The 25,000-nt window shown below is 50.7% G+C and overlaps 1 protein-coding gene across 22 annotated transcripts in view; it reads left to right on the forward strand.

Annotated features, from left to right (window-relative positions):
* Nucleotides 1-25,000, forward strand: part of chico (insulin receptor substrate 1 chico) — a 131,768-nt gene that overhangs the window by 44,009 nt on the left and 62,759 nt on the right. The window contains exon 1 of one of the 22 annotated variants that reach the window (XM_086540001.1): nt 4,649-4,669. The exons of the other annotated variants lie outside the window; for them this stretch is intronic. Within the exon in view, the coding sequence (XP_086396127.1) occupies nt 4,664-4,669 (6 nt within the window). The 5' untranslated portion in view covers nt 4,649-4,663. Of the gene's footprint in view, nt 1-4,648; nt 4,670-25,000 lie in introns of those variants that run through there. 22 annotated transcript variants of the gene reach the window in all.

Genomic DNA, 25,000 nt, shown 5'->3' on the forward strand with positions numbered 1-25,000 from the left:
GTGTGCGTGTGCGTGTGCGTGTGCGTGTGCGGACAGGGAAGGAAAGAATTGGTCACTATATATCACCTTCAATCAAGTTATTATGCCGCGCTAAGCTTAACCCACAGTTTCCATCTTCCGAGAGAGCATGGAAATCGAGTCCGACTGTCGATAATACTGCGACATACTTTACCGTAATCCATTTAATCTGTTTTCCGTTGGACTGCGGCGGCATTTCAACGGACGCAGACGGATTCAAATCAGTCATTCAGTTTGTTTATCAGTACTTGGCCGCGCAGTTGAACATGGGCCGAGGGAGGTGGCCGAGAAGAGATTGCGTCATGGTTGGCGCTCAACCCCGTTATGCCGCATCGTCCAAGTAACATTACTTAGGACTCCCGTGCAGATGGCGAGAGGCCATTCTGTATCCATCCAGGTGGTGAGTCAGCACCCTCTGTCTCCCTGTTTTGCCTGGATTGCCCTCAAGACAGATTGCGCTCGGGTTGCGCTCGGGTTCCCTAGTCGGACATCCAGCTGGTGGGTCAGGACAGACAGCCTCCCTCCCCATGGCTCGGCTCCTCGTAGCAGGTTATCGAAAAGCAACAGTTCCTCGTAGCTGGTTATTTATTGAAAAGCAACAGATGGTTGGGATGACGTCTGGCTCCTTGTAGCTGGTTATCGAAAAGCAACAGATGGTTGGGATGACGTCTGGCTCCTTGTAGCTGGTTATCGAAAAGCAACAGATGGTTGGGATGACGTCTGGCTCCTTGTAGCTGGTTATCGAAAAGCAACAGATGGTGTGTGTGTGTGTGTGTGTATTTGGAGGGGTGGGGTGAGGTGAGGGGAAGTGTGATGTGTGGCTCCTTCGCAGGGGTTGATGCCGGGTTCCTTCCCATGTATTTTCCTTCGGATTGATGAAGTTTGGAGCGTAGGGGACGGGCGAGGCCGGTGGGCTTGAATCTCTTCTTACGTAATGGTGACGTCATCGGTTTTTGTCTCTCTCTGGTTCGGCCTTTGCGTATGGCAGAGATATATAGGTCGTGTTGTTTACATGGGGATGGAAATACTCTTGTGGTGACGATGGTGATTAGCGAGCGAGGATGTCGGGGGTGATGGTGATAGTGGTGGTGATATTTTTTTTTTATAGATGTGTAATATTACTGTTGTTATTGTCATTATTGTTTTTGGTATTCTTATAGCTGTTGTCTTGAGTTATTATGATTATTGATAGGTTTTCCTTTATTACTGATGTTGTTTTATCTTGTTAGTATTGTTGTTAGCATGATTTTTAATCATTGATATTGATGGTATTATGAATAATATTATTGATATTATGAGAATTATTATTGATTTTATGTATATTATTATTTTAATTGTTATTATAACATTATCGTAGTTACTGTTTTTGTTGTTGTGTCATTAACGTTTCTTGTTATTGGTATGAACGTAGATGTTATTCGTATTAGTTGGAGCAAAGCCATAGTAATATATACTTATAAAACTGATTATGGCAATAATCCTGAGCTCACTTGTGAATACATTGATTCTTTATGACTCCCCATTACCCACCTTCCCTTATGTCACGCTTTAACACAATTATTACCGCTAGTGTCCATCAGTCATCCGTTCTCCCCCTCTCCCTCGTTTAACACCCTCTCCCCCCTTTCCCCTGGGCTTCTTGGCGATGGACAGATTTTTTTGTGTGCTTTTCCATGCGTCGTTAGATTGATTGGCTGTGAATGATGATTGACTTCTAACACCCGTTTCCCTTGTCCCTATCTCCTTCTCTCACCCTCTCTCCTCTCCCCTCTCCCCTCTCCCCTCTCCCCTCTCCCCTCTCCCCTCTCCCCTCTCCCCTCTCTCCCCTCTCCCCTCTCCCCTCTCCCCTCTCGCCTCTCGCCTCTCCATCATCTCCATCATCTCCATCATCTCCATCTCCCGTTCTCCTCCCCCTCCATCTCCATCTCCATCTCTATCTCCATCTTACCATCTGACCCCCCCTCTCCCCCTCCCCACCGCCCCTTCTATCCCTACGCAGTGTAGTTCGGGGATTCTTGTATATCCTTGTATAGCCCTGATTCGCGTGGCTTTGTGTATTAGTGTTAGGAGTGAGTGAGTGGGTTTGAGTTTTGGATTACATATGTGTAGATTTTGGCTGTTACCTTAGCTGTTGGGTGTAGATAATGGGCGTTACCTTGGCTGTTGGTTGTAGATTTTGGCCGTTACCTTAGCTGTTGGGTGTAGATAATGGGCGTTACCTTGGCTGTTGGTGTAGATTTTGGCCGTTACCTTAGCTGTTGGGTGTAGATAATGGGCGTTACCTTGGCTGTTGGGTGTAGATTTTGTCCGTTTCCTTGAGTGTTGGGTGTAGATTTTGGGTATTCAATGTATAGGTATTGGGTGTGGGTGTTTGTGTGCTTCCCCCTGCGTTTGCTAATAATGTATGTCAGGCGTATGGGGAGTTCCCGGGTGCTGGCTGGTGCGTCCGGAGTGTGAGAGATAACGTGGGGGTAGCACAACCCACGCTGTGGTGTACTCGCTCGCTCGCTCGGCTCTGGATGACGTGAGACGGGGAAGGAAGTTCGAGTTGGAATTCAAGTGGAAGAAGCGGAGGAAATAGAGATCGTTCGTTGTTTAGGATTGAAGGGAGGAGAATATTCCGTATGTAGGATTGAAGGGAAAACACAAATAAAAAATCTTTGTCAAGAGAGGGGAAGGGAAAAAAATCCTTGTTTGAGGGGGAAGTTTAAGGATACGAGAAATGTTAATGGGAGTCTCAGGGTTGTAGGATTCCGTTTCAACGTCACACGGGGCCTAGAGGGGACAGCGTAGAGATGGAGAACTACGCACGACTTTGTGAGAGAGAGAGAGAGAGAGAGAGAGAGAGAGAGAGAGAGAGAGAGAGAGAGAGAGAGAGAGAGAGAGAGAGAGAGAGAGAGAGAGAGAGAGAGAGATGGGTTAATAAGGTTGGAGTCTGTGAGTACGTGTCGAGTATGGAATCATTGTGTGGACGTGTGTTGAGGGCGACATTTGGCGGGCGGCGGCGAGGGGACATGGCCCGGGGCGGCTGAGACGTAGTTGGGCGCGCGCTGGGCCCAGGGGTTGGGGAAGGCTCGCGAGGGCCTCGTGACCGCCGCTCTCAACTACGCAATCTCTTGTGATAGAAGAGTAGAGACGCCCACACGGATCGGGGGGAAGGGGGAGGGGGGTAAGGAAGGCTGGGGAAGGCGGGCAGAAAAGGACACTAGTATTACGCTTTGAGGAAACTTCGTTTGTTAGGCCGGGGGCCTCTGTATCACGCACTTCTCGCCGAAACTGGGCCGCCAAGGGCTGTTGATGCGGCGGCGACGGGGGAAAAGGAAGAGTAATGGGAGTAGGAGTAGTAGGGGTAGAAGTAAGTAGAAGTAGGAGTAGTCGGAGTAGAGGAAGTAAGAATAGGAGAAGGAGAAGTAGAAATAGAAGAAGTAGAAATAGGAGGAGTAGAAGTGGGAGAAGGCGTCGAAGTAGGAGTAGGAGAATGTAAGGGAGTGCGCATCAAGGCTTCCGCCAGAGGGGCGAGGTGCGGCGGGCCACGGATAAACACTAAAGCTTGTGGTCTGTTGGTGTGCGAAGGTCTTGGCTCTGGAAAGGTGGGTGTTGAAGGTCAGTGGTGTGATGGATGAAGGTATTGATCAGATGGTCGCTCGCGCGGGCCGCCCGCCCGCCCGCCCGTCACAACGTGGTGGTGGGCCGCCTGCCTGCACTCTGGGCCGCATTCGCTCGCGACACTGCCTACGCCACCACCGCCAGCGCCGCCGCCGCCGCCGCTGCTGCCGCCACGCACTTGCAAGGAAGTGTCTGCGATCCAGCGGCCCGTCCCCGCCAGGCCACTCTTCCGAACAACGGATGCATTTAGGCTGAATTGCCGTGCGCCCGGGCTCGCTCAATGGCTTTCGGCGATGGAACGGGCGACGAGCTCTCCGCAGTGCGATGCGTCTCGGAGGATGGCACACGAGGAAGTGACACCGACGATGAACATCTGATGATATCATCTGTCATATCTGATAAACAGGACTGTCAACAATAAAAATATTCCTGAAATGATTATTTCCCCGACCTATCCCCTGTAGTTTGGAGTTATGATGGCGATATTGGGCCGTATTGCGCACGAGTTTCTAAGGACGATTAAGCCGGTTGAAGAATATAATTAAAAAGGAATGAATGTTTTTTTCATGTCTGTCTGTTTCTATACTTAAAGGTCCTACCACATTTTTTAAGGGGTAAGGAAGTAAGTAGGAGAAGAAGGATTTGCTTACATGCCCGTAGCAAGTCTGTACGTGTGTATGTACGTGCGTATGTACGTGCGTATGTACGTGCGTGCGTGCGTGCGTCCGTGTGTGTACATGCGTATTTGTTTGTCTAAATGTGTCTGTCGGTGTTTACTGTTTGTCTTTCTTGTCTGTTGTGAGTGCATGTGGCCGTCCGAGCGTCCCCGTGCATGTTATGTGCAAGTTAGTGTTTTATGGTACTTTATATTTACTTTTATTATCATGATATAGACCTAACCATTAAGTATTGCCCTTCCATGTCTCTAATTGTTATTTTTGTCTTCTTTACAGGTAAATATTGACAGGTGTGACTGCATGGTATTCTGCTAGCTTCAAGAGCGCCCTCCCCTATTCCAGGCCGCACGCACGTATACTCAATGTTTGTGGGTTGCCGCAGTAATAAGCAACGAGTTCCGACCCTGGTTTAATATTGAGCCATTTCTATTATTCTTGGGGAATATTTGCAAATAGTTGTTTTCGATCTCTTGTCGCCATGAATCCGATAGGAGAATATGATGATATATTGATTTCGTGTGTTTAGAGTGTTTTTCGTCTCTCTCTCTCTCTCTCTCTCTCTCTCTCTCTCTCTCTCTCTCTCTCTCTCTCTCTCTCTCTCTCTCTCTCCTCTCTCTCTCTCTCTTTCTCTCCTCTCTTTCTCCTCTCTCTCTCTCTTTCTCTCCTCTCTTTCTCTCTCTCTCTTTCTCTCCTCTCTTCTCTCTCTCTCTCTCTCTCTCTCTCTCTCTCTCTCTCTCTCTCTCTCTCTCTCTCTCTCTCTCTCTCTCTCTCTCTCTCTCTCTCTCTCTCTCTCTCTCTCTCTCTCTCTCATTCTCTCATTCTCTTGTTTATTTCTTTGTTATCTGTGTCTTTTTTGTCTCTTTTAATCTTTTCTCTCTCTCTCTCTCTCTCTCTCTCTCTCTCTCTCTCTCTCTCTCTCTCTCTCTCTCTCTCTCTCTCTCTCTCTCTCTCTCTCTCTCTCTCTCTCTCTCTCTCTCTCATTCTCTTGTTTATTTCTTTGTTATCTGTGTCTTTTTTGTCTCTTTTAATCTTTTTATCTCTTTTTATTTTTTTTTCTCTTTTTTTTATCTCTTACTTTGTTATCCCCATCACCCTCTTTCACCCCCTGGCCAGCAAAGCGTAACTTGTTACCGTTGGGAAGCGCCGAATCTTTGCTAATTCTTTATTTACACTTGATAGTACATGGTTCCTGTACATATTTATAGTGGTTTGATGAACCTCTGTGTGTGAGTGTGTGAGTGTGAGTGTGTGAGTGTGTGTGTGTGTGTGTGTGTGTGTGTGTGTGTGTGTGTGTGTGTGTGTGTGTGTGTGTGTGTGTGTGTGTGTGTGTGTGTGTGTGTGTGTGTGTGTGTGTGTGTGTGTATGTGTGTGTGTGTATGTGTGTGTATGTGTGTATGTGTGTATGTGTGTGTGTGTATGTGTGTGTATGTGTGTATGTGTGTATGTGTGTGTGTTTATTTTCGTTCGTATGTTCTGTGTGTGCTGAGCTGATTCATTTGATGTATACATTTTTTTCCTTTGATCACCGTAGTGTGGGATATCATTGAAGATCTCTCTCTCTCACACACACACACACACACACACACACACACACACACACACACACACACACACACACACACACACACACACACACACACACACACATACACACACACACTCACTCACCGTTCATTCTAGGATTCACTGTCGGTTTATACATGGCGAGCGGTGTGAGTGGAGGTGACGGTGTCGTTGGAGGTGGTGTAGGTTGGGGAGGGAATAGGAGAGGGTGGAGGGGGAGATAGGGATAGGGCCAGGGCCAGGGCCAGGGCCAGGGCAAAGGCCAAAGAAATGAAAGAAGGAGATGGGAGAGGAGAGAGGGATTAAAGTATAAAAAAAGAGAAAGGAAAAGTAGACGGGAGATGGAGAGGAGGAAGAGCAGAGGAGAGAGGGCCGTGGATGAGGAGGAAGAGATAAGAGAGAAGAGGGCAGATGCAAGAAGGAATAGATGAGAGAAAATAAGGAATAAGGAAGAGGGAAAAGGGAAAAGGAATAAAAGGAGGAGGAGTGGGGGGAGATGCAAATTTTATGCCGCGGCTTAGAACGTATCGGTGCTGTATTTTTGCCCTGCGAATGGCGATAGGATTTCGAATTGATTTCAATGGAGGAGGAAAAGGAGGAGGAGGAGAGAACGGGGGAAAGCGCGAACGTATGTACGGGAGAACGGGAGAAAGAGAGAGGATGGGGATGATGGACGTGAGAAAGAGAGAACGAGAAGGAAAAAAATGTTATTGTCAATATTATTGTTGTTGTTTTTATTATCGTCATTATTTTTATGTTTATTACCATCATCATCATCACCATACCATCACCACCATCGTCGTCGTCGTCGTCGTCACCGTCACCGTCACCGTCACCGTCACCGTCACCGTCACCGTCACCGTCTTGTTGCTTACCACTTTTTTACTGTTATTATTATTGCCTGTTATTTTATTCCATTTCCTTATATGCTTTACTTATTTTTATTTTATTTTTTATGATTGGCTGCGGGAAGGGAAGGAAGAGGAAGGCGAAGAAATAAAGTGGAATACAAGGAACGGAAGAAAGAGGAGGGGTGAAGGGAGGTAGGGAGGGAAAGAGGGACGGGGAGTTGGAGAGGGTGAGGGAGTAAGGGAGTTGGAAAGAGGGAGAAGGAGAGGGGGGGAGAGGGAGGAGAAGGAGAGGGGGAGAGAGGGTGAAGGAGAAGGAGAAGGAGAGGGGCAGAGAGGGTGAAGGAGAAGGAGAGGGGGAGAGAGGGTGAAGGAGAAGGAGAGGGGGAGAGAGGGTGAAGGAGAGAGGGAGAGTGAGAGGGAATGGAAAGAAATGGGAGGGAGGGGAAGGGTATATGAGAGAGAGAGAGAGAGAGAGAGAGAGAGAGAGAGAGAGAGAAGGGTTGCGAGAGGAAGAGAGAGAGGACTGGCCATCGATTGCCTCTGACTCCGGCGGAGACACGGCAGGGGTTCGAGTTCCTTGAACTTTCTTATGGCGCTGCAGACAGGCATGTACGGCGCTGACAGGGCAAAGCAGAGAGGCAAGACACATGCAGATGAGCAGGCAGGTAAGTTGGTGAGTGAGTGGGTTAGTAAGGGAGTAAGCAGGCAGGCAGGCAGGCAGGCAGGCAGGCAGGCAGGCAGGCAGGCAGGCAGGCAGGCAGGCAGGCAGGCAGGCAGGCAGGCAGGCAGGCAGGCAGGCAGGCAGGCAGGCAGGCAGGCAGGCAGGCAGGCAGGCAGGCAGGCAGGCAGGCAGGCAGGCAGGCAGGCTGGCAGGCTGGCAGGCTGGCAGGCTGGCAGGCTGGCAGGCAGGCAGGCAGGCAGGCAGGCAGGCAGGCAGGCAGGCAGGCAGGCAGGCAGGCAGGCAGGCAGGCTGGGAGGCAAGCAGGCAGATAGAGAAAGACACAGACAGACAGACAGTCCTGTTTTTTTTTTTTTTTAAATCCTTCCTCATTTACACGTGTAAATGAGTGTGAAAAGTCAGTCGTCGTATCGAAGGGGTTCTCGCGACGGTGCAACTGACATTTGCCCCCGACGTCATGGTGGTGGGGCACGATTGACCTCAGGAGAAGGGTGGGGGCGGGAGTGGGGGCGGGAGAGGGCGCTAGAGGTGGAGATAGATAGAAAGATAGAAAGAGCGATATATGGAGAAATAGAGAGAGCGATAGGTAGAGAAATAGATAGAGCAATAGGTAGAGAAATAGAGAGAGCGATAGGTAGAGAAAAAAAAGAGAGCGATAGGTAGAGAAATAGAGAGAGCGATAGGTAGAGAAATAGAGAGAGCGATAGGTAGAGAAATAGAGAGAGCGATAGGTTGAGAAATAGAGAGAGCGATAGGTAGAGAAAAAAAAGAGAGCGATAGGTAGAGAAATAGAGAGAGCAATAGGTAGAGAAATAGAGAGAGCGATAGGTAGAGAAATAGAGAGAGCGATAGGTAGAGAAATAGAGAGAGCGATAGGTAGAGAAATAGAGAGAGCGATAGGTAGAGAAAAAAAAGAGAGCGATAGGTAGAGAAATAGAGAGAGCAATAGGTAGAGAAAAAAAAGAGAGCGATAGGTAGAGAAATAGAGAGAGCAATAGGTAGAGAAATAGAGAGAGCGATAGGTAGAGAAATAGAGAGAGCAATAGGTAGAGAAATAGAGAGAGCGATAGGTAGAGAAATAGAGAGAGCGATAGGTAGAGAAATAGAGAGAGCGATAGGTAGAGAAAAAAAGAGAGCGATAGGTAGAGAAATAGAGAGAGCGATAGGTAGAGAAATAGAGAGAGCGATAGGTAGAGAAAAAAAAGAGAGCGATAGGTAGAGAAATAGAGAGAGCAATAGGTAGAGAAAAAAAAGAGAGCGATAGGTAGAGAAATAGAGAGAGCAATAGGTAGAGAAATAGAGAGAGCGATAGGTAGAGAAATAGAGAGAGCAATAGGTAGAGAAATAGAGAGAGCGATAGGTAGAGAAATAGAGAGAGCGATAGGTAGAGAAAAAAAGAGAGCGATAGGTAGAGAAAAAGAGAGAGCGATAGGTAGAGAAAAAAAGAGAGCGATAGGTAGAGAAATAGAGAGAGCGATAGGTAGAGAAATAGAGAGAGCAATAGGTAGAGAAATAGAGAGAGCGATAGGTAGAGAAATAGAGAGAGCAATAGGTAGAGAAATAGAGAGAGCGATAGGTAGAGAAATAGAGAGAGCGATAGGTAGAGAAATAGAGAGAGCGATAGGTTGAGAAATTATATATATATATATATATATATATATATATATATATATATATATATATATATATATTATATATATATTTTATATAGAAGGGAGAGAGAGAGAGAGAGAGAGAGAGAGAGAGAGAGGGAGGAAGATGAGAGAAGGGCGGGTGAGGGGTTCGGAGGTGACAAACCAGCATTAACCAGTAAAGGCCACCCTGTAGCTTGAGGGGAGGATGGATAAGGGGAGGGGTAGGAGAAGGGAGTTGGGGTTGAAGCTTAGGGGGTGGGGCGTGGGAGGAGAGGGGTCAGTAGGGGGGAGGGGAGGGGAGGGGAGGGGGGAGGGGGGGAGAGGATGGGTCAGCAGGGGGGAGGGAGAGGGGTAGAGGCTGGGTCAGTAGGGGTTAGGGGGCGGATGTGGGGCAGAGGAGGATGAACATAATTGATCTAGATCTGATGGACGGTGATGATGGTAGGAGGGAACGGCCGCGAAGGACATAGGTGGAGTGGGTCGGATTGGGGTGGGTCGGATTGGAGTGGGTCGGATTGGAGTGGGTCGGATTGGAGTGGGTCGGATTGGAGTGGGTCGGATTGGAGTGGGTCGGATTGGAGTGGGTCGGATTGGAGTGGGTCGGATTGGAGTGGGTCGGATTGGGAGTGGGTCGGATTGGGAGTGGGGCCGGACTGGGAGTGGGGCCGGACTGGGAGTGGGGCCGGACTGGGAGTGGGGCCGGACTGGGAGTGGGGCCGGACTGGGAGTGGGGCCGGACTGGGAGTGGGGCCGGACTGGGAGTGGGGCCGGACTGGGAGTGGGGCCGGACTGGGAGTGGGGCCGGACTGGGAGTGGGGCCGGACTGGGAGGGGGGCCGGACTGGGGGGGGGGGAGGAGTGGGCGTGGGGCCGGACTGGGAGTGGGGCCGGACTGGGAGTGGGGCCGGACTGGGAGTGGGGCCGGACTGGGAGAGATGAAGAAGAGGAAGAGAAGGGAATGGAGAAACCGAAAAAGGGGGAAAAGACGGACGGGCAGCTGGGGTAGTTGACCCTTCGTGGTACTCATGAGGCTTGTTAGGGCGGGAGCTCGTCTTACGGCGATACCTTCGGCGGGAATAATGCCTTTGATGGGCGGGCTGGAGGGGGGGGGGGGGGGGGCGGGGCGGGGATAGGGAGGGGAGAGAAGTTGCAGCACAGGCAGATAGAGAAAGACACAGACAGACAGACAGTCCTGTTTTTTTTTTTTTTTTTAATTCTTCCTCATTTACACGTGTAAATGAGTGTGAAAAGTCAGTCGTCGTATCGAAGGGGTTCTCGCGACGGTGCAACTGACATTTGCCCCCGACGTCATGGTGGTGGGGCACGATTGACCTCAGGAGAAGGGTGGGGGCGGGAGTGGGGGCGGGAGAGGGCGCTAGAGGTGGAGATAGATAGAAAGATAGAAAGAGCGATATATGGAGAAATAGAGAGAGCGATAGGTAGAGAAAAAAAAGAGAGCGATAGGTAGAGAAATAGAGAGAGCAATAGGTAGAGAAATAGAGAGAGCGATAGGTAGAGAAATAGAGAGAGCGATTATTTAGAAATTTTAATAATAATATATATCTATATATATATATATATATATATATATATAGAGAGAGAGAGAGAGAGAGAGAGGAAGATGAGAGAAGGGCGGGTGAGGGGTTCGGAGGTGACAAACCAGCATTAACCAGTAAAGGCCACCCTGTAGCTTGAGGGGAGGATGGATAAGGGGAGGGGTAGGAGAAGGGAGTTGGGGTTGAAGCTTAGGGGGTGGGGCGTGGGAGGAGAGGGGTCAGTAGGGGGGAGGGGAGGGGAGGGGAGGGGAGGGGGGAGGGGGGAGAGGATGGGTCAGCAGTGGGGAGGGAGAGGGGTAGAGGCTGGGTCAGTAGGGGTTAGGGGGCGGATGTGGGGCAGAGGAGGATGAACATAATTGATCTAGATCTGATGGACGGTGATGATGGTAGGAGGGAACGGCCGCGAAGGACATAGGTGGAGTGGGTCGGATTGGAGTGGGTCGGATTGGAGTGGGTCGGATTGGAGTGGGTCGGATTGGAGTGGGTCGGACTGGGAGTGGGTCGGATTGGAGTGGGTCGGATTGGAGTGGGTCGGACTGGGAGTGGGGCCGGACTGGGAGTGGGGCCGGACTGGGAGTGGGGCCGGACTGGGAGTGGGGCCGGACTGGGAGTGGGGCCGGACTGGGAGTGGGGCCGGACTGGGAGTGGGGCCGGACTGGGAGTGGGGCCGGACTGGGAGTGGGGCCGGACTGGGAGTGGGGCCGGACTGGGAGTGGGGCCGGACTGGGAGAGATGAAGACGAGGAAGAGAAGGGAATGGAGAAACCGAAAAAGGGGGAAAGACGGACGGGCAGCTGGGGTAGATGACCCTTCGTGGTACTCATGAGGCTTGTTAGGGCGGGAGCTCGTCTTACGGCGATACCTTCGGCGGGAATAATGCCTTTGATGGGCGGGCTGGAAGGGGGGGGGAGGTGAGGGGGAGTGCAGTACAAGCATCGTTTTGTCACGATCATTCTTCACCTAATGTTCATCCGTTTATCCGCCCCCCCCCCTTTTAATGTCTCCCCTTTGCTCAGTCGTTCACCGCCTCCCCTCAGTGTCTCCCCTTAGTCGAACCGTTCCCGTGGAGTTCCCCCGGCCGAGTCCCATTAGTATGTCGGCGGCGCTGCGGGGTCCCAAGATGCGGTCAAGGTTGGTGCCGAAGGGAAGGGACGGAATACAATACGTCCGGGTTATCTAATCATCCGAAGGCAATTTTATGTCGGGCCACGGCAGGCCTTGGACCCTCCCCGCCCAGGGAATTATTTGGCCGCCTTTGCATAATGAACTTGTTTGCAACGTCGCCGTGTGGAGGAGGTAGAGTGAAGGGGAGGTAGAGTGGAGGGGGGGAGGGGGGGGGGGGGTGGGGAGGGGGTGGTTGGGGGGAGTGGGAGGTGGGGTAGGAGGGGGGTTTTAGATAGTGTGAAGGGGTGTAGAGTGAAGGGGGGTAGAGTGAAGGGGAGGTAGAGTGGAGGGGAGGTAGAGTGGAGGGGAGGTAGAGTGGAGGGGGGTAGAGTGAAAGGGGGGTAGAGTGAAAGGGGGGTAGAGTGAAAGGGGGGTAGAGTGAAAGGGGGGTAGAGTGGAGGGGAGGCAGAGTGGAGGGGAGGCAGAGTGGAGGGGAGGCAGAGTGGAGAGGAGGCAGAGTGGAGGGGAGGCAGAGTGGAGGGGAGGCAGAGTGGAGGGGAGGGGAGGCAGAGTGGAGAGGAGGCAGAGTGGAGGGGAGGCAGAGTGGAGGGGAGGCAGAGTGGAGGGGAGGCAGAGTGGAGGGGAGGCAGAGTGGAGGGGAGGCAGAGTGGAGGGGAGGCAGAGTGGAGGGGAGGCAGAGTGGAGGGGAGGCAGAGTGGAGGGGAGGCAGAGTGGAGGGGAGGCAGAGTGGAGAGGAGGCAGCAACGGATTCAAAGTCGAACGAAAAACAAATAGGAATGAAAAAAAGAAAAACAACGAAGCAATGAAAGTTGCGAAGATAGGCCTTAATGACCTTTCTTATACGTCCGTGAAACCTTCGCAAGAGCCGCTTGTCCTTTTTACCCCGCAACATGAACATCAACGGCAACGGTATTGACGATGCAGTTGCATGTATTTGTCGTAAACCGTCAGTAGTGAGAGTAAAGGATCCAAGTTTTGTTGGCTGAGTAAATTTTACTCCATTTAGACAAAGGCGAGTAATAGGGTGCCTGGGAATTTCTTTTTTTTCTCGTAAATTTGCCCCCCCCCCCCCCCCCCCCCCCCCCCCCCCCCCCCCCCCACCCCCCCCCCCCCCCCCCCCCCCCCCCCCCCCCCCCCCCCCCCCCCCCCCCCCCCCCCCCCCCCCCCCCCCCCCCCCCCCCCCCCCACCCCCCCCCCCCCCACCCCCCCCCCCCCCCCCCCCCCCCCCCCCCCCCCCCCCCCCCCCCCCCCCCCCCCCCCCCCCCCCCCCCCCCCCCCCCCCCCCCCCCCCCCCTCCCCCCCCCCCCCCCCCCCCCCCCCCCCCCCCCCCCACCACAACAGTCTGCAATGTTGATGAAATTGATAACCGCATTAGTGGACCCAGGATGATGTAGTAAAGGTTTATTTTCATCCTTAGGAGGAGAGTCAGTCCGTTATCCGCCAGACGAAAATTCATTCATTATCAATCGGATTACACCTGTTATAATTCAGCGTTCCGTTGTTAAAATATTTACGAAGTCTTGTAGGCAGTCAGTGAATCAGTGAGTCAATCAGAGTTTGTCAGTCAGTCAAACAACCAGTCAAACCACCAGAGACAGGCAGTAGATACAGGCAGGAATACTATAGCAATAAATACCGGTGCATCTCCCCATGTGCGATAATGTATTTGATAAAAAATGTTCAATGTATGTTATTGCTTCTATTTCTGGCGCGAACGTACATTCAATCACCAAGTCAAAATCAGTGATTGTTTGAAAATTCATATTAGAAAAAAACTGAAGAAAGACTCCAGAGAATGAATTGGCATATGATTAAAAATGAGAAAAGGTTGTTACGTACTTTGAAAAACATATAGATGATCCTTCCTGTGATTGAGCAGCCGTGTCTTGACCACTGATTTTCTTAATCTTGGTTAGATATGTATATTTATTTTTGTCTTTTATTTTATTTTTTTGATGTCCGTATTTTTGCTCTTGTTGTTTAATTTGTCATGTTTTTTTCGTATTTAGTTTTTTTTTCTTGTTTGACAATAATTAGCATTTTTTGTTCCTTTTCTTTGCCCTTTTTTGGTTCTACATTGCCCATATTTTGTCTCTGTTATTTGTTGTTTTTTTGTTAGTTTTTGTTTGCCTGACTGTATGCCCTCGTAGAATCAATGATGTTTGTTGCCCGTGGTATCAAAGGGAGGACGTTGTTGGTTGATGTTGCATGCGCTTTGGTTGTTGCTGCTGGTGCTCGTGCAATGGCTGCATTGTCTAAGTGAATGAAGTACGGGTATGGATTAGTGGAGAAATGGAGAAAACAAAGAGGAAGTACGGATGTAGAGTGAAGATAAAAGTAGAGAAATAGCGATAGAAATAGCGATAGAAATAGAGATGGAGATAAATATATAAAGATACTACTAGAGGAAATATCGAAATTAGATAAAAAGGAAAAAAAAGAAAAGAAAAAAGAAGTTAGAATAAAGGTAAAATAAAGAGAGAATAGGGAGAGCCTTCAAGAGGGTAATAGGTAAAGAGGAAGAGGAGCAAGGTCGCATGGCAGATGCAAGGCCAGCCCCAGAGAGGTAATAACTCCGAAAACGAGGCCGGTCGAAGAATGGGGCAAGGCCGGGGATGAGGGTGAGAGTGTGAGAGTGAGAGTGAGAGTGAGAGTGAGAGTGAGAGTGAGAGTGAGAGTGAGAGTGAGGGTGAGAGTGAGGGTGAGAGTGAGGGTGAGAGTGAGGGTGAGAGTGAGGGTGAGAGTGAGGGTGAGAGTGAGGGTGAGAGTGAGAGAGAGAGAGAGAGAGAGAGAGAGTGAGAGAGAGAGAGAGAGAGAGAGAGAGAGAGAGAGTGAGAGTGAGAGTGAGAGTGAGAGTGAGAGTGAGAGTGAGAGTGAGAGTGAGAGTGAGAGTGAGAGTGAGAGTGAGAGTGAGAGTGAGAGTGAGAGTGAGAGTGAGAGTGAGAGTGAGAGTGAGAGTGAGAGTGAGGGTGAGGGTGAGGGTGAGGGTGAGGGTGAGATTAGAAGATTGAAAAAGAGAGCGAGCGTGAAAAGAGCGAAATATTGAAAGAGAGAGAATGGCAGATTGAAAGAATAAAAAATCCGAAAAAGTCGGCAAGTGAGTGTGAAAGAGTGGATGATAAGAAGAGAGAAAAAAAGAGATAAGAAAAGCGAGGAAAGGAAGCTGATCGCGGAGAATTGGAGGTCCACTGCTGCGGTCGGCTAACGGAGACCTTGCAGTGTGGGGGTGGATGGATTATTGTGCTGTACAGTGCTGAGACAAGCCGAGAGGGGCTATTAACACGGGGAGTAGGAGTAGGAGTAGGAGTAGGAGTAGGAGTAGGAGTAGAAGTGGGAGTGGGAGTGGGAGTGGGAGTGGGAGTGGGAGTGGGAGTGGGAGAGGGAGAGGGAGAGGGAGAGGGAGAGGGAGAGGAGAGGGGAGGGAGAGGGAGAGGGAGAGGGATAGGGAGCGTAGAGGTATGTCGGGATTGGGAGAAGGGAGGGCAGGGAGTAGTGGAGAGGGAGAGGGAAGAGGAGTGGGTGTGTAAAAGAGAGGGGAAGAGAGAGAGATTTTTGCTTTTCTCTTGTGTCTGTTTGAGTGTGCGAGTGCCTGTGCGTGTGTGTGTGCGTGTGTGTGTGTTCGAAGTTTGGATGTGAAGGGGGTGGCTGCAGGTTGGCTGGCCGGCAGGGGCGGAGGGAGGGGGGGAAGGGGAACAGAGCCCGGACGGCAGCCAAGTGTGCCAACCAAGGCTACGAGATAGATTATGACCGGGCATTGTGTTTGTTGTTCATTATGACGAAGAAGAATGAGAATAAGAACAAGTAGTAATAGGAGGAGGAGGAGGAGAACAACAACAAAGGCTAGAGTTAGAGAAGGAGGGAAAGAGAGAGAGAGAGAGAGAGGAGAGAGAGACGAGAGGCCGACGAAGGTGGGATTCATATAGCGAAAATAAGGGGATAGGAAATGCATTTGAAGATGGAAATAAGCGAAGGCGATTACAGCAATCCGAATGTGTGAATGAGAAGGAGACACAGAATAAGAAAGAAGGTCAAGGACAGAAGAAAAAATAGAACAAAAATCGTGAACCGGGAAACGGCGCTTCATATTTTGTAATTATACGCATTTGCAAAGATTAGACCCCCCCACCCCGCACACAAATAATCCCATTTGAATTTTTTATACAACTCTCTCTCTCTCTCTCTCTCTCTCTCTCTCTCTCTCTCTCTCTCTCTCTCTCTCTCTCTCTCTCTCTCTCTCTCACTCTCTCTCTCCTCTCTCCTCATCTCTCACTTCTCTCTCTTTCTCCCTCTTTCCTTCCCCCCCCCCTCCCCCTCTCCTCCCCCACTCTCCCTCCCTCCTCCCTCCCTCCCTCCCCCCCTCCCTCCCTCCCTTCCCCCTCCCCTCCCCCTCTCCCTCTCCCTCTTCCTCCCCTCTTTTCCTCTTCCCCCCCACCCCCTCCTCTCCCCTCCCCCTCCTCTCCCTCTCCCTCTCCCTCTCCCTCTCCCTCTCCCTCTACCCTTCCCTCTCCCTCTCCCACTCCCTCGCCCTCTCCCTCTCCCTCTCGCCTTTCCCCATCTCCCCTCTTCCCCGCTTCCTCTCCCTTTCCCCTCCCCCTCCCCCCTCCCCCTCCCCCTCCCCCCTCCCCCTCCCCCGTCCCCCTACCCCTCCCTCTCCCCTCTCCCCTCCTCTCCCTCTCTCTCCCACTCCTCTCCCTCTCCTCTTCCCTCACCCCTCTCCCTCTCCCTCTCTCTCTCGTCTCTCCTCTCACTCTCTCTCTCTCGTCTCTCATCGTCTCTCTCGCCCTCCTCCCCCCCAACCCCCCCCCCCCACCCCTCCCCCGTTTTAAAAGAGAAGAAAATGAAAGACAGGGGGTTGCGTGCCTCCAACATTGCAGTGCTACAGTTCAACAACAACAACAACAACAACAACAACAACAACAACAACAACAACAACAACAACAACAACAACAACAACAACAACAACAACAACAACAACAACAACAACAACAACAACAACAACAAAATAGGCTTTCTCGGTCTCGTAGATCTCTGAATCGGGCGGATGCTACTTTGGGTGGGGGCGTCGCGTCGAGGTTGCAGGGCGGATTGGGAATGTGACCCTCCCTGCTTTGGGGGAATTTTGATTGGGGGGGGGGGAGGTTATTGAGGGTGGGTACTTGTTGTTATTGTTGATGGTGATGTCGGCGTTTGTATTTACTGTTATGTTTCTTATCGCTGTTATCTTTATCGCTGATGTTATTGTTTTTGTTCTTCCTGTTGTTATTGATATTAGTATTGGTATAGATTTTCCTGTTGTTGTTATGGTTGGCTTTTGTTATTATTGTTCTTGTTGTTTTTATTATTATGATAATAACGATTATTATTATTATTATTATTATTATTATTATTATTATTATTATTATTATTATTATTATTATTATTATTATTATTATTATTATTCCAATTGGTATCGCTGTTGTTATTGGTGTTAATGTTTTGTATTATTATTGTTGTTACAGTGATGATAATAAATGTGACGGAAATGATTATCATTGTTATTATCATTATTATCATCATTATTATCATCAATATCATCATCAGTATCATCATCGTTACTATCATTATTATTGTTGTTCTTATTATCACAACCTTTTACTATTACTACTACTACTACTATTATTGTTATTATTATTATTATTATTAGTATTAGTAATAGTATTAGTATTAGTATTAGTATTAGTATTATAATATAATTTCTATTATTATTACTGTTATCATTTCCGGTCTTATTTATATAATGTTACTAGTTTTTATTTTGGTTCATTTTATTGGCGGTGTTGTTTTCATTATTTTCTTTTTCACTTGTTTTACATATGATCTGAATGAAATTTCCATCGGATGCATTATCTTTACCCCCCTCCCCTTAGGTTGCATAGCCACCCTCCTCTGTTTCTCTTTCTCTCCCTCTCCCTTTCCCTCTCCCTCTCCCTCTCCCTCTCCCTTTCCCTCTCCCTTTCCCTCTCCCTCTCCCTTTCCCTTTCCCTCTCCCTCTCCCTTTCCCTTTCCCTTTCCCTTTCCCTTTCCCTTTCCCTTTCCCTTTCCCTTTCCCTTTCCCTTTCCCTTTCCCTTTCCCTTTCCCTTTCCCTCTCGCTTTCCCTTTCCCTCTCCATCTCCCTTTTCCTCTCCCTCTCCCTCTCCCTTTCCCTCTCCCTCTCCCTACTCTCCCTCTCACCAACTCCACTTTTCCCTCTCACATCACCTTCTCCCTTTCCCTTCCCACTCCCGTCTCCCTACTCCCACTACCCTCTCCCTCTCCCTCTCCCACTTCCCTTCCCTTCACCCATCCCACTCCCACTCCCACTCTCCTACTCCCACTTCCCACTCCTCTCCCTCCCTCTCCTAACTTATCTCTTCCCTCTCCCTCTTATCTTCACTCTCCTATCCTGCGTCCATCTCCCTCTCCCTCTCCCTCTCCCTCTCCCACTCCCACTCCCTCTCCCACTCCCTCTCCCTCTCCCTCTCCCTTTATCTCTCCCTCTCTCCCTCCTCTCTTCCTCTCTCTTTCCTCCTCTCTCCCTAACCCTATCCCTCTCTCTCATCCCCCCGCCCCCCTTCCATCCTCCAATCCTTTCCCCTCTCTCCCCCTCCCTCTCCCTCCCTCCCTCCCCCTACATTCCCCTTCTCCCTCAGACCTAGTCTACCTTCTCTCCCAGACCCCCCTGAGGGCGCCCCTCTCCTTTCCTGGAGCGCGTGTCCGGGCGGCGTGGCGTGGAGGAGCGAGGGCGGCGCGGACGGGCCCTGAGCCTTCGGGAGGGGAAGTCGCCCCTGGCGTGGGCCTCAACGCCACTTTTCTCCGCCCCGCCATGGCCTCCACTCTGCTTGCCTGCTTGCCTGCCTGTCTGCCTGCCTGCTTGCCTACCTACCTACCCGCTCTGGCTCCCCTCTCCCCTCCCCTCTCTCTTCTCTCCCCGGAGGTCTCTTCTGTCCCCCTCCCCCTGGCGTCTTCTCCCTCCCTACCTCCCTCCCTCCCCAACCCTCGATGTCTCCTCTCTCTCCGGAGGTCTCTTCTCTCTTCTTCGTTCCTCTTCTTATTTCTCCTCCTTCTCCTCCTCCTTTTCTCATTTCCTCCTCTTTCCTTCATCGTACCTCTTCCCTTTTCTTTCCTCCCCTTCCCTGCCTCTTTTCCCCACCCTTCTCCCCCTTACCCTTCCTCCCTTTCCTTGCCTCTTCTCCCTCCCCACCCCCGCCGCTCGCCCCTCCCCCTTCCCCACTCGCACTCTGTCCTTGCGTCGTGGTGTGATGCTGGGAGGCTTGGCGATGGCAGAGCGAGACACATGATTCACCAGAACGCAGCCATCTCGCACCTTCCCCCCCCCCTCTCCTGACTGTCTTCCCCTTTCTGCCCTTCCTTTTCCTCTTCCTCTTCCCTTGCCCTTTCTTGCCCTCCCCACTTCATTCTTCTCCATCGCCCCTCTTCCCTTGTCCAATCCTCTAGTTTCCTGTCCCATCACTTCCCTCTCTCACCCCCCTACCCCTTTCCCCCTCTTCCACACCCCTACTCTCCCCCCTACCCCTTTTCCCCCTCTTCCCCACCCCTACTCTCCCCCCTACCCCTTCTTTCCCTCCTCCCCCCTTGCCCACCTTTCCCTTCCCCGCCCCTGCCCCGCCCCTGCCCCCTTCACCTTGTTCCCTGGGTGGTGCAAGGGGGCGTGGTCGACTGGTCGTGGTGTGCCTGCATCAGACCCACTCCCCCTTCCCCTCCTCATCATCCCGCCTTATGTGGCTGGTTCTTCTGCTCTTGGTTCCTTCTCTCTGCCCTCTTTCTCTCTCTCTTTTCTTTCCTCCTTCCTTCCCTTTCTCCTCCTTCCCTTTCTCATTCTTTCCATCAGGTATCCTGCGTGATCTCGTGTCGTTGATTGACTTGATCCGTTTCTTCCTCTTCTGTTTGGAACTTAGATTCGATCCTCTCTTTCTCTCTCTCTCCTCTTGTTTATTTATTGTTTTCATCCCCCGTCTTTCTTTTTTTCGGCATTTCCCTTCGGTCCCCCTTTCCGTCTGTTTCTTTTCTTGGCTCCCTCTTTCGATCCTCTCTCCCGGCTCGGCTTCTCCCTCCGCCGCCTCCCTCGGTCCTTCCTTCCTTTTCCGGCTCCCTCTTTTGGGCTCCCTCTTTTGGGCTCCCTCTTTTGGCTCCCTCTTTTGGTTCCCTCTTTTGAGTTCCCTTTTGGCTTCCTCCTTCAGTCCCCATCTTCGGCTCCGCGATTAGGAGATGTAGGGTGTGGAGGGCACATGGGGAATGCAGATAGGGTGGGGTGGGGGGTGGAAATGGGAATGGCAGAGCAGGTAGGTGGGGATAGGAGAAAGGAAAAGTAGATGACAAGAGGATATATGAAAGGTCGATAGGGAAAGGTATAATGGGAGAGGAGAGATGAATGGTAGATGGGGAGAGGAGAGATGAAAGGTAGATGGGGAAAGGTAGATGGGGAGAGGAGAGATGAAAGGTAGATGGGGAAAGGTAGATGGGGAGAGGAGAGATGAGAAAGATAGATGGGAAGGCGAGTTGCTTCTAGAGCTGCTTCCCTCCCCTTTGGCCTCGACCGGAGAGGGGTCGAGACACGCCTGTGGTCATTATTTTCCCCTCGCGGATTTTGGGCTCTTGCTTTGAAATAGGGGGGAAGGGGAAGGGGAAGAGAGGTGAGAAAGAAGAGTGGAAAAGAGAAAGAGAAAGAAAAGGAAAGAGATGGTGAGAAGACGGTTGATGAATGAAGAAGAAGAGAGGGAAAGAGGGAGGGGAGAAGAAGGAAGAAGGAAGGAGAGAGGGGGAAAAAAAGAGGGGGGGGAGAGAGAGAGAAAGGAAGAATGAGAGAAAGGGAGAAGAGAAGAGAAAGGAGGCGAGGTAAGGAGAAGAAGCATAGTATAGGAGAAGTGGGAGAGTTTAGAAGAGAAGGAAGATAATAGGAAAAATAAGAGAAGAAGAGGGAAAAGAAGGGAGGGATGAAGGAGAGGTGAGAGGGCGGGGGGGGTCAAATGGGCACCTGCATTTATGTCCTCCACTTTCTCTGGCGCCACCTCCCCTCCGCGGAAAGAGAAAGTTACGTGGCAGATTCTTTGATAAAGTTGCAATGTGCCAAAAGTTCATATTGCAATGTCTGGGGATTGAGAACAGTGGTGAACCAGCAATGAATAGATTATCCGTCGGTATGTAGTGTGATATATGCGGTGAGAATTGTTTTGTTCAGAATCGTTCGCATTACCTTATGTCTGTCTGTTTTAAACCGTTTTCTTTGTAATTTTCATTGACCTTCGCTCATTTGGCCATGGCCGAGGAAGCAAGACATTTGCATGCACCATTACTCTTCTTTCTGCATTTTGTTTGCTTGTTTCTTTCTTTATCTTCTCACTCTAACTCTTTTTCTTCACCTGTAGACTCGCGTGTGGTATTGTTTTTTTTTTAATCTCTCTCTTTACTCTCTCTCTTTTAAATCACTTGTTTCCGTTATTTCCGCTTCTGACTTTGCGGAGATATGTATCTCTCCCTCTCCCTCTCCCTCTCCCTCTCCCTCTCCCTCTCCCTCTCCCTCTTCCTCTTCCTCTTCCTCTCCCTCTCCCTCTCCCTCTCCCTCTCCCTCTCCCTCTTCCTCTTCCCTCTTCCTCTTCCTCTTCCTCTCCCTCTTCCCTCTCCCTCTCCCTCTCCCTCTCTCCCTCTCCCTCTCCCTCTCCCTCTCCCTCTCCCTCTCCCTCTCCCTCTCCCTCTCCCTCTCCCTCTCCCTCTCCCTCCCCCTCCCCCTCCCCCTCCCCCTCTCCTCCCCCCTCCCCCCACTCCCTTCTCTTCCTACTTTTTGCAGCCACTTACTTGTCCCACCTTCCCTTGGGGACAAGTATCCCGTTGCACTGACGTCATGAGAGAGAGAGAGAGAGAGAGAGAGAGAGAGAGAGAGAGAGAGAGAGAGAGAGAGAGAGAGAGAGAGAGAGAGAGAGAGAGAGAGAGAAAAGGCAAGAGAGTAAGGAAAAGAAAGAAGGAAAGTAGCGGGAAACCGAAAAGAGAAAGAAGGAAAGGAAGAGAACATGACAGAAGAGAAAATGAGACAGGGGAAAGGAGGGGAAGGAACGACCGAAAGAAGGGAGGCGAAAGCAGGAAAAGCGAAAGAAGGAAAGATTTTTATTTTTTTATTTTATCGGGAGTCTGCCTGAAAAATCCCCCTGGTGAGCGAGAGCCAAACTTTAATCTCCTTGTCTTATTTACCGTGTTGTTGTAGGTCAGTTGGAGGGCCCGGATGTGTGTGTGTGGGGGGAGGGGGAGAGTGGGAAGGGGTGAGGGAGGGGGAAGCGGAGGGATTCAGTGGGATGGGGGAGGGAGGGGAAGCGGGAAGGGGAGGGGGATGAGGGGGAGTGGGAAGGGTAGGAGAATGAAGGGGAGTGGGAGCATAGGTGAGAGCACGGGTGAGAGCACGAGAGGCGGAGGAAGACGAGAGGAGTGAATGGAAGGGGAGGGGCGAAGCAGATGGGAAAGGTAAAGAGAGGAGAGGGGATGGCAGAGGGAAGGTGGTGGGGGTGGGGGTGGAGAATGGAGGAGGAGATAGCTGTTGCAACGTTTCGTTTTTGATATTTTATCCGCATGTATTTTTGTTTTGTTTTGATGTGCGTGTTTATTTTTGTTTTTCTATAATTGGATTTACTGTTCATTCGCGTGTACGCAAAGATTATATTTTCCTTTTTTTTATCAACCTTGTAAACGGAATAGTAAGAATCATTACAAAAATAATTGTAGAGAGAGGTGAGTCGAGGGAGATCCAGAGGCAAAAATAGTCATAGATTTATAGATGTACTTATGTGTGTCTGTTCTTGTGTGTATGTTCTTGTGTGTATATATCTTGATATGTGTGTGTGTGTGTTTGTATGTATGTATGTATGTATGTATGTATGTATGTATGTATGTATGTATGTATGTATGTATGTATGTATGTATGTATGTGTATGTATGTATGTATGTGTATGTATGTATGTATGTATGTATGTGGGTGGGGGTACACAAACACGTACATGTAAAAAAAAAAAAACAGACCGTGCATGACGACCACTCCTTAACCGGCGAGTGGACACCGACCGCATCCGAAGGTTTACTTTTGCCGAACGAAACGAGATCTTTTTAGGCTGCGATAGAGGTGGGCGTTGGGGGTGGGGGTGGGGGTAGGTAGAGGAGGAATGAAGGGGGTACGTGGGCGTGGCTGGCGGTCTAGCGGTGGTGGGGGCCGCATAGGGGGGATAGGGGAAGGAGAAGGAGGCTGGTAAGAGTGAGATGACTCGGGTGTCCATCCAGGTCTTGAGGATGGGCGCGGGGAGAGGTATGTTGATGGGGGGCGGGGGGGGGGAGAGGGAATGGAAGGGGAACGGGATTGGGAGAGAGGGAGGGGAAGAGGAGGGTGATGAGGGAGAGGAGGCGGATTAGCAGAAAGATGGGGAAGAGGGAGGGAGAAGGCCTGAAGTTAAGGTAGTGGGAGAGGGTATGGGTGTCGGGAGCAGGGAGTAGCGGTAGGGTCTGGAGGTGATGGTAGATGCAGATGTAGGGGCAGAGGGAGAAGATGGTTGTTGATGATTGTTGGGGTGATGATGATTGTGGTGTGGGTGATGGTGGCGGTAAGGGTGATGATTGGTAGCTGCTGTCGCCGCTCTTCTTCTGCTGGCGATAGCTTTGGACGGAGAAAGTTTGACCTGACCCGAAGCGTTGGAATGGCGCGGAGGCGACTCTGAATTAATATGGGCCCCCGGTGTAGAGAAGGAGAGACAGGGAGATATAGGAAGAGGGAGAGATAGGGAGAGAGGGGGAGAGGGAGTATAAACACGCAAGACACCCCACGTACAGTACACATACACGCACGCGCACATACAAATAACCCCCCCCCCCCTGCATCAACCCCCATACTACACCCATGAGAAGAGCGGTCACGGGGCCAACATATCTCGAGGAAAAAAAAGAAAAAAAACAAAAAAGAAAAGAAAATTGGCATGTGTTGATAGCGGGCGTGAGAACATGGCGCGCTGGTTGACTGGCTGGCTGGCTGGTTGGTGGCTGGCAGAGGCGCGGGCACAGTCGGCCCATACAAGGTCTCCCAGGGGGCCACCACCGGTTTGTTGCGGGGCCATCCTGGGGGCGAGTGGGGCGAGTGGGCTCGGCCTGCGCTCAGCAGACGGGACGAGGTTTTCGCTACGGGCGGCCCCAGCGCGGGAGGGAAGAGGGAGAGGGGGGAGGAAGGGAGAGAATGAGAGGAGAAGAGGAGAGAGGGGAGAGGAGAGAGGTCGTGGTAATAGTAGTTTTAGTGTGGTAGTAGTAGTAGTGATAGTAATAGTAATAGTAATAGTGGTAGGAGAGAGAGAAACAAAATAGAAGGAAGGAAGGAAGGAAGGAAGGAAGGAAGGAAGGAAGGAAGGAAGGAAGGAAGGAAGGAAGGAAGGAAGGAAGGAATGAAACAAAGAAAGAAAGAAAGGAGGAACGGCAAAAGAGAAAGAGAGAGAGAGAAACAAAAGAAAGAAAAAGTAAGAAAGAGAAAAAAGAATGATTTGATTACTTGAGTGAGTGTGATCAGATGACAGGGAGACCCACTGCGTAAGACTGCGGCATCGAAGCCTGGCCGTGAAGTTAATGCTTCGTATACCCGCGTGTCATTGGAACAGCGGATTGCATCGGCATGGCTGTCATACAGTGCCTCAATTCAGTCATGCACTACATCAGTGCCAAGCAGTAGGAGCAATTTAATGGGTGCTATATATGATTTTTGTTTTAAAGTGTCCGTGTCCCGCCAAGGTAGATCATGTGGTCTTTAGGTATGTTGTCGTCGTTCTGCTGTTGTTTACATGGGACGATGATAGAAGAGTGCGTGGTCAGAGGATATATATATATATTTTTGTGAGTGTGAGTGTATGTATTTGTGTGTGTGTGTGTGTGTGTCTGTGTCTGTGTGTGTCTATGCGCAGAGGTCGGTGACACTTTGGGGGAGTAAATATAGTGTAGGTTTGTGTCTCGTGTCTCTCTCTCTCGCTGGCCGACTCTTGGTCACTACACCCAGTCCACCGCCTCTCTCTCTCTCTCTCTCTCTCTCTCTCTCTCTCTCTCTCTCTCTCTCTCTCTCTCTCCTCTCTCTCCCTCTCTCTCTCTCTCTCTCTCCTCTCTCCCTCTCTCCCCCTCTCTGCCTCCCTCCCCTCCTCTCTCCCTCTCCCACTCCCCCCTCCTCCCTCTCCCCCCCTCTCTCTCTCCCTCTCCCTCTCCCTCTCCCTCCCCCTCTCCCTCTCCCTCTCCCTCTCCCTCTCCCTCTCCCTCTCCCT

The sequence above is a fragment of the Penaeus japonicus genome, unplaced genomic scaffold (genome assembly GCF_977035675.1).
Source record: "Penaeus japonicus unplaced genomic scaffold, GWHDUDI00000001_assembly GWHDUDI00000009, whole genome shotgun sequence".
NCBI lineage: Eukaryota > Metazoa > Arthropoda > Malacostraca > Decapoda > Penaeidae > Penaeus > Penaeus japonicus.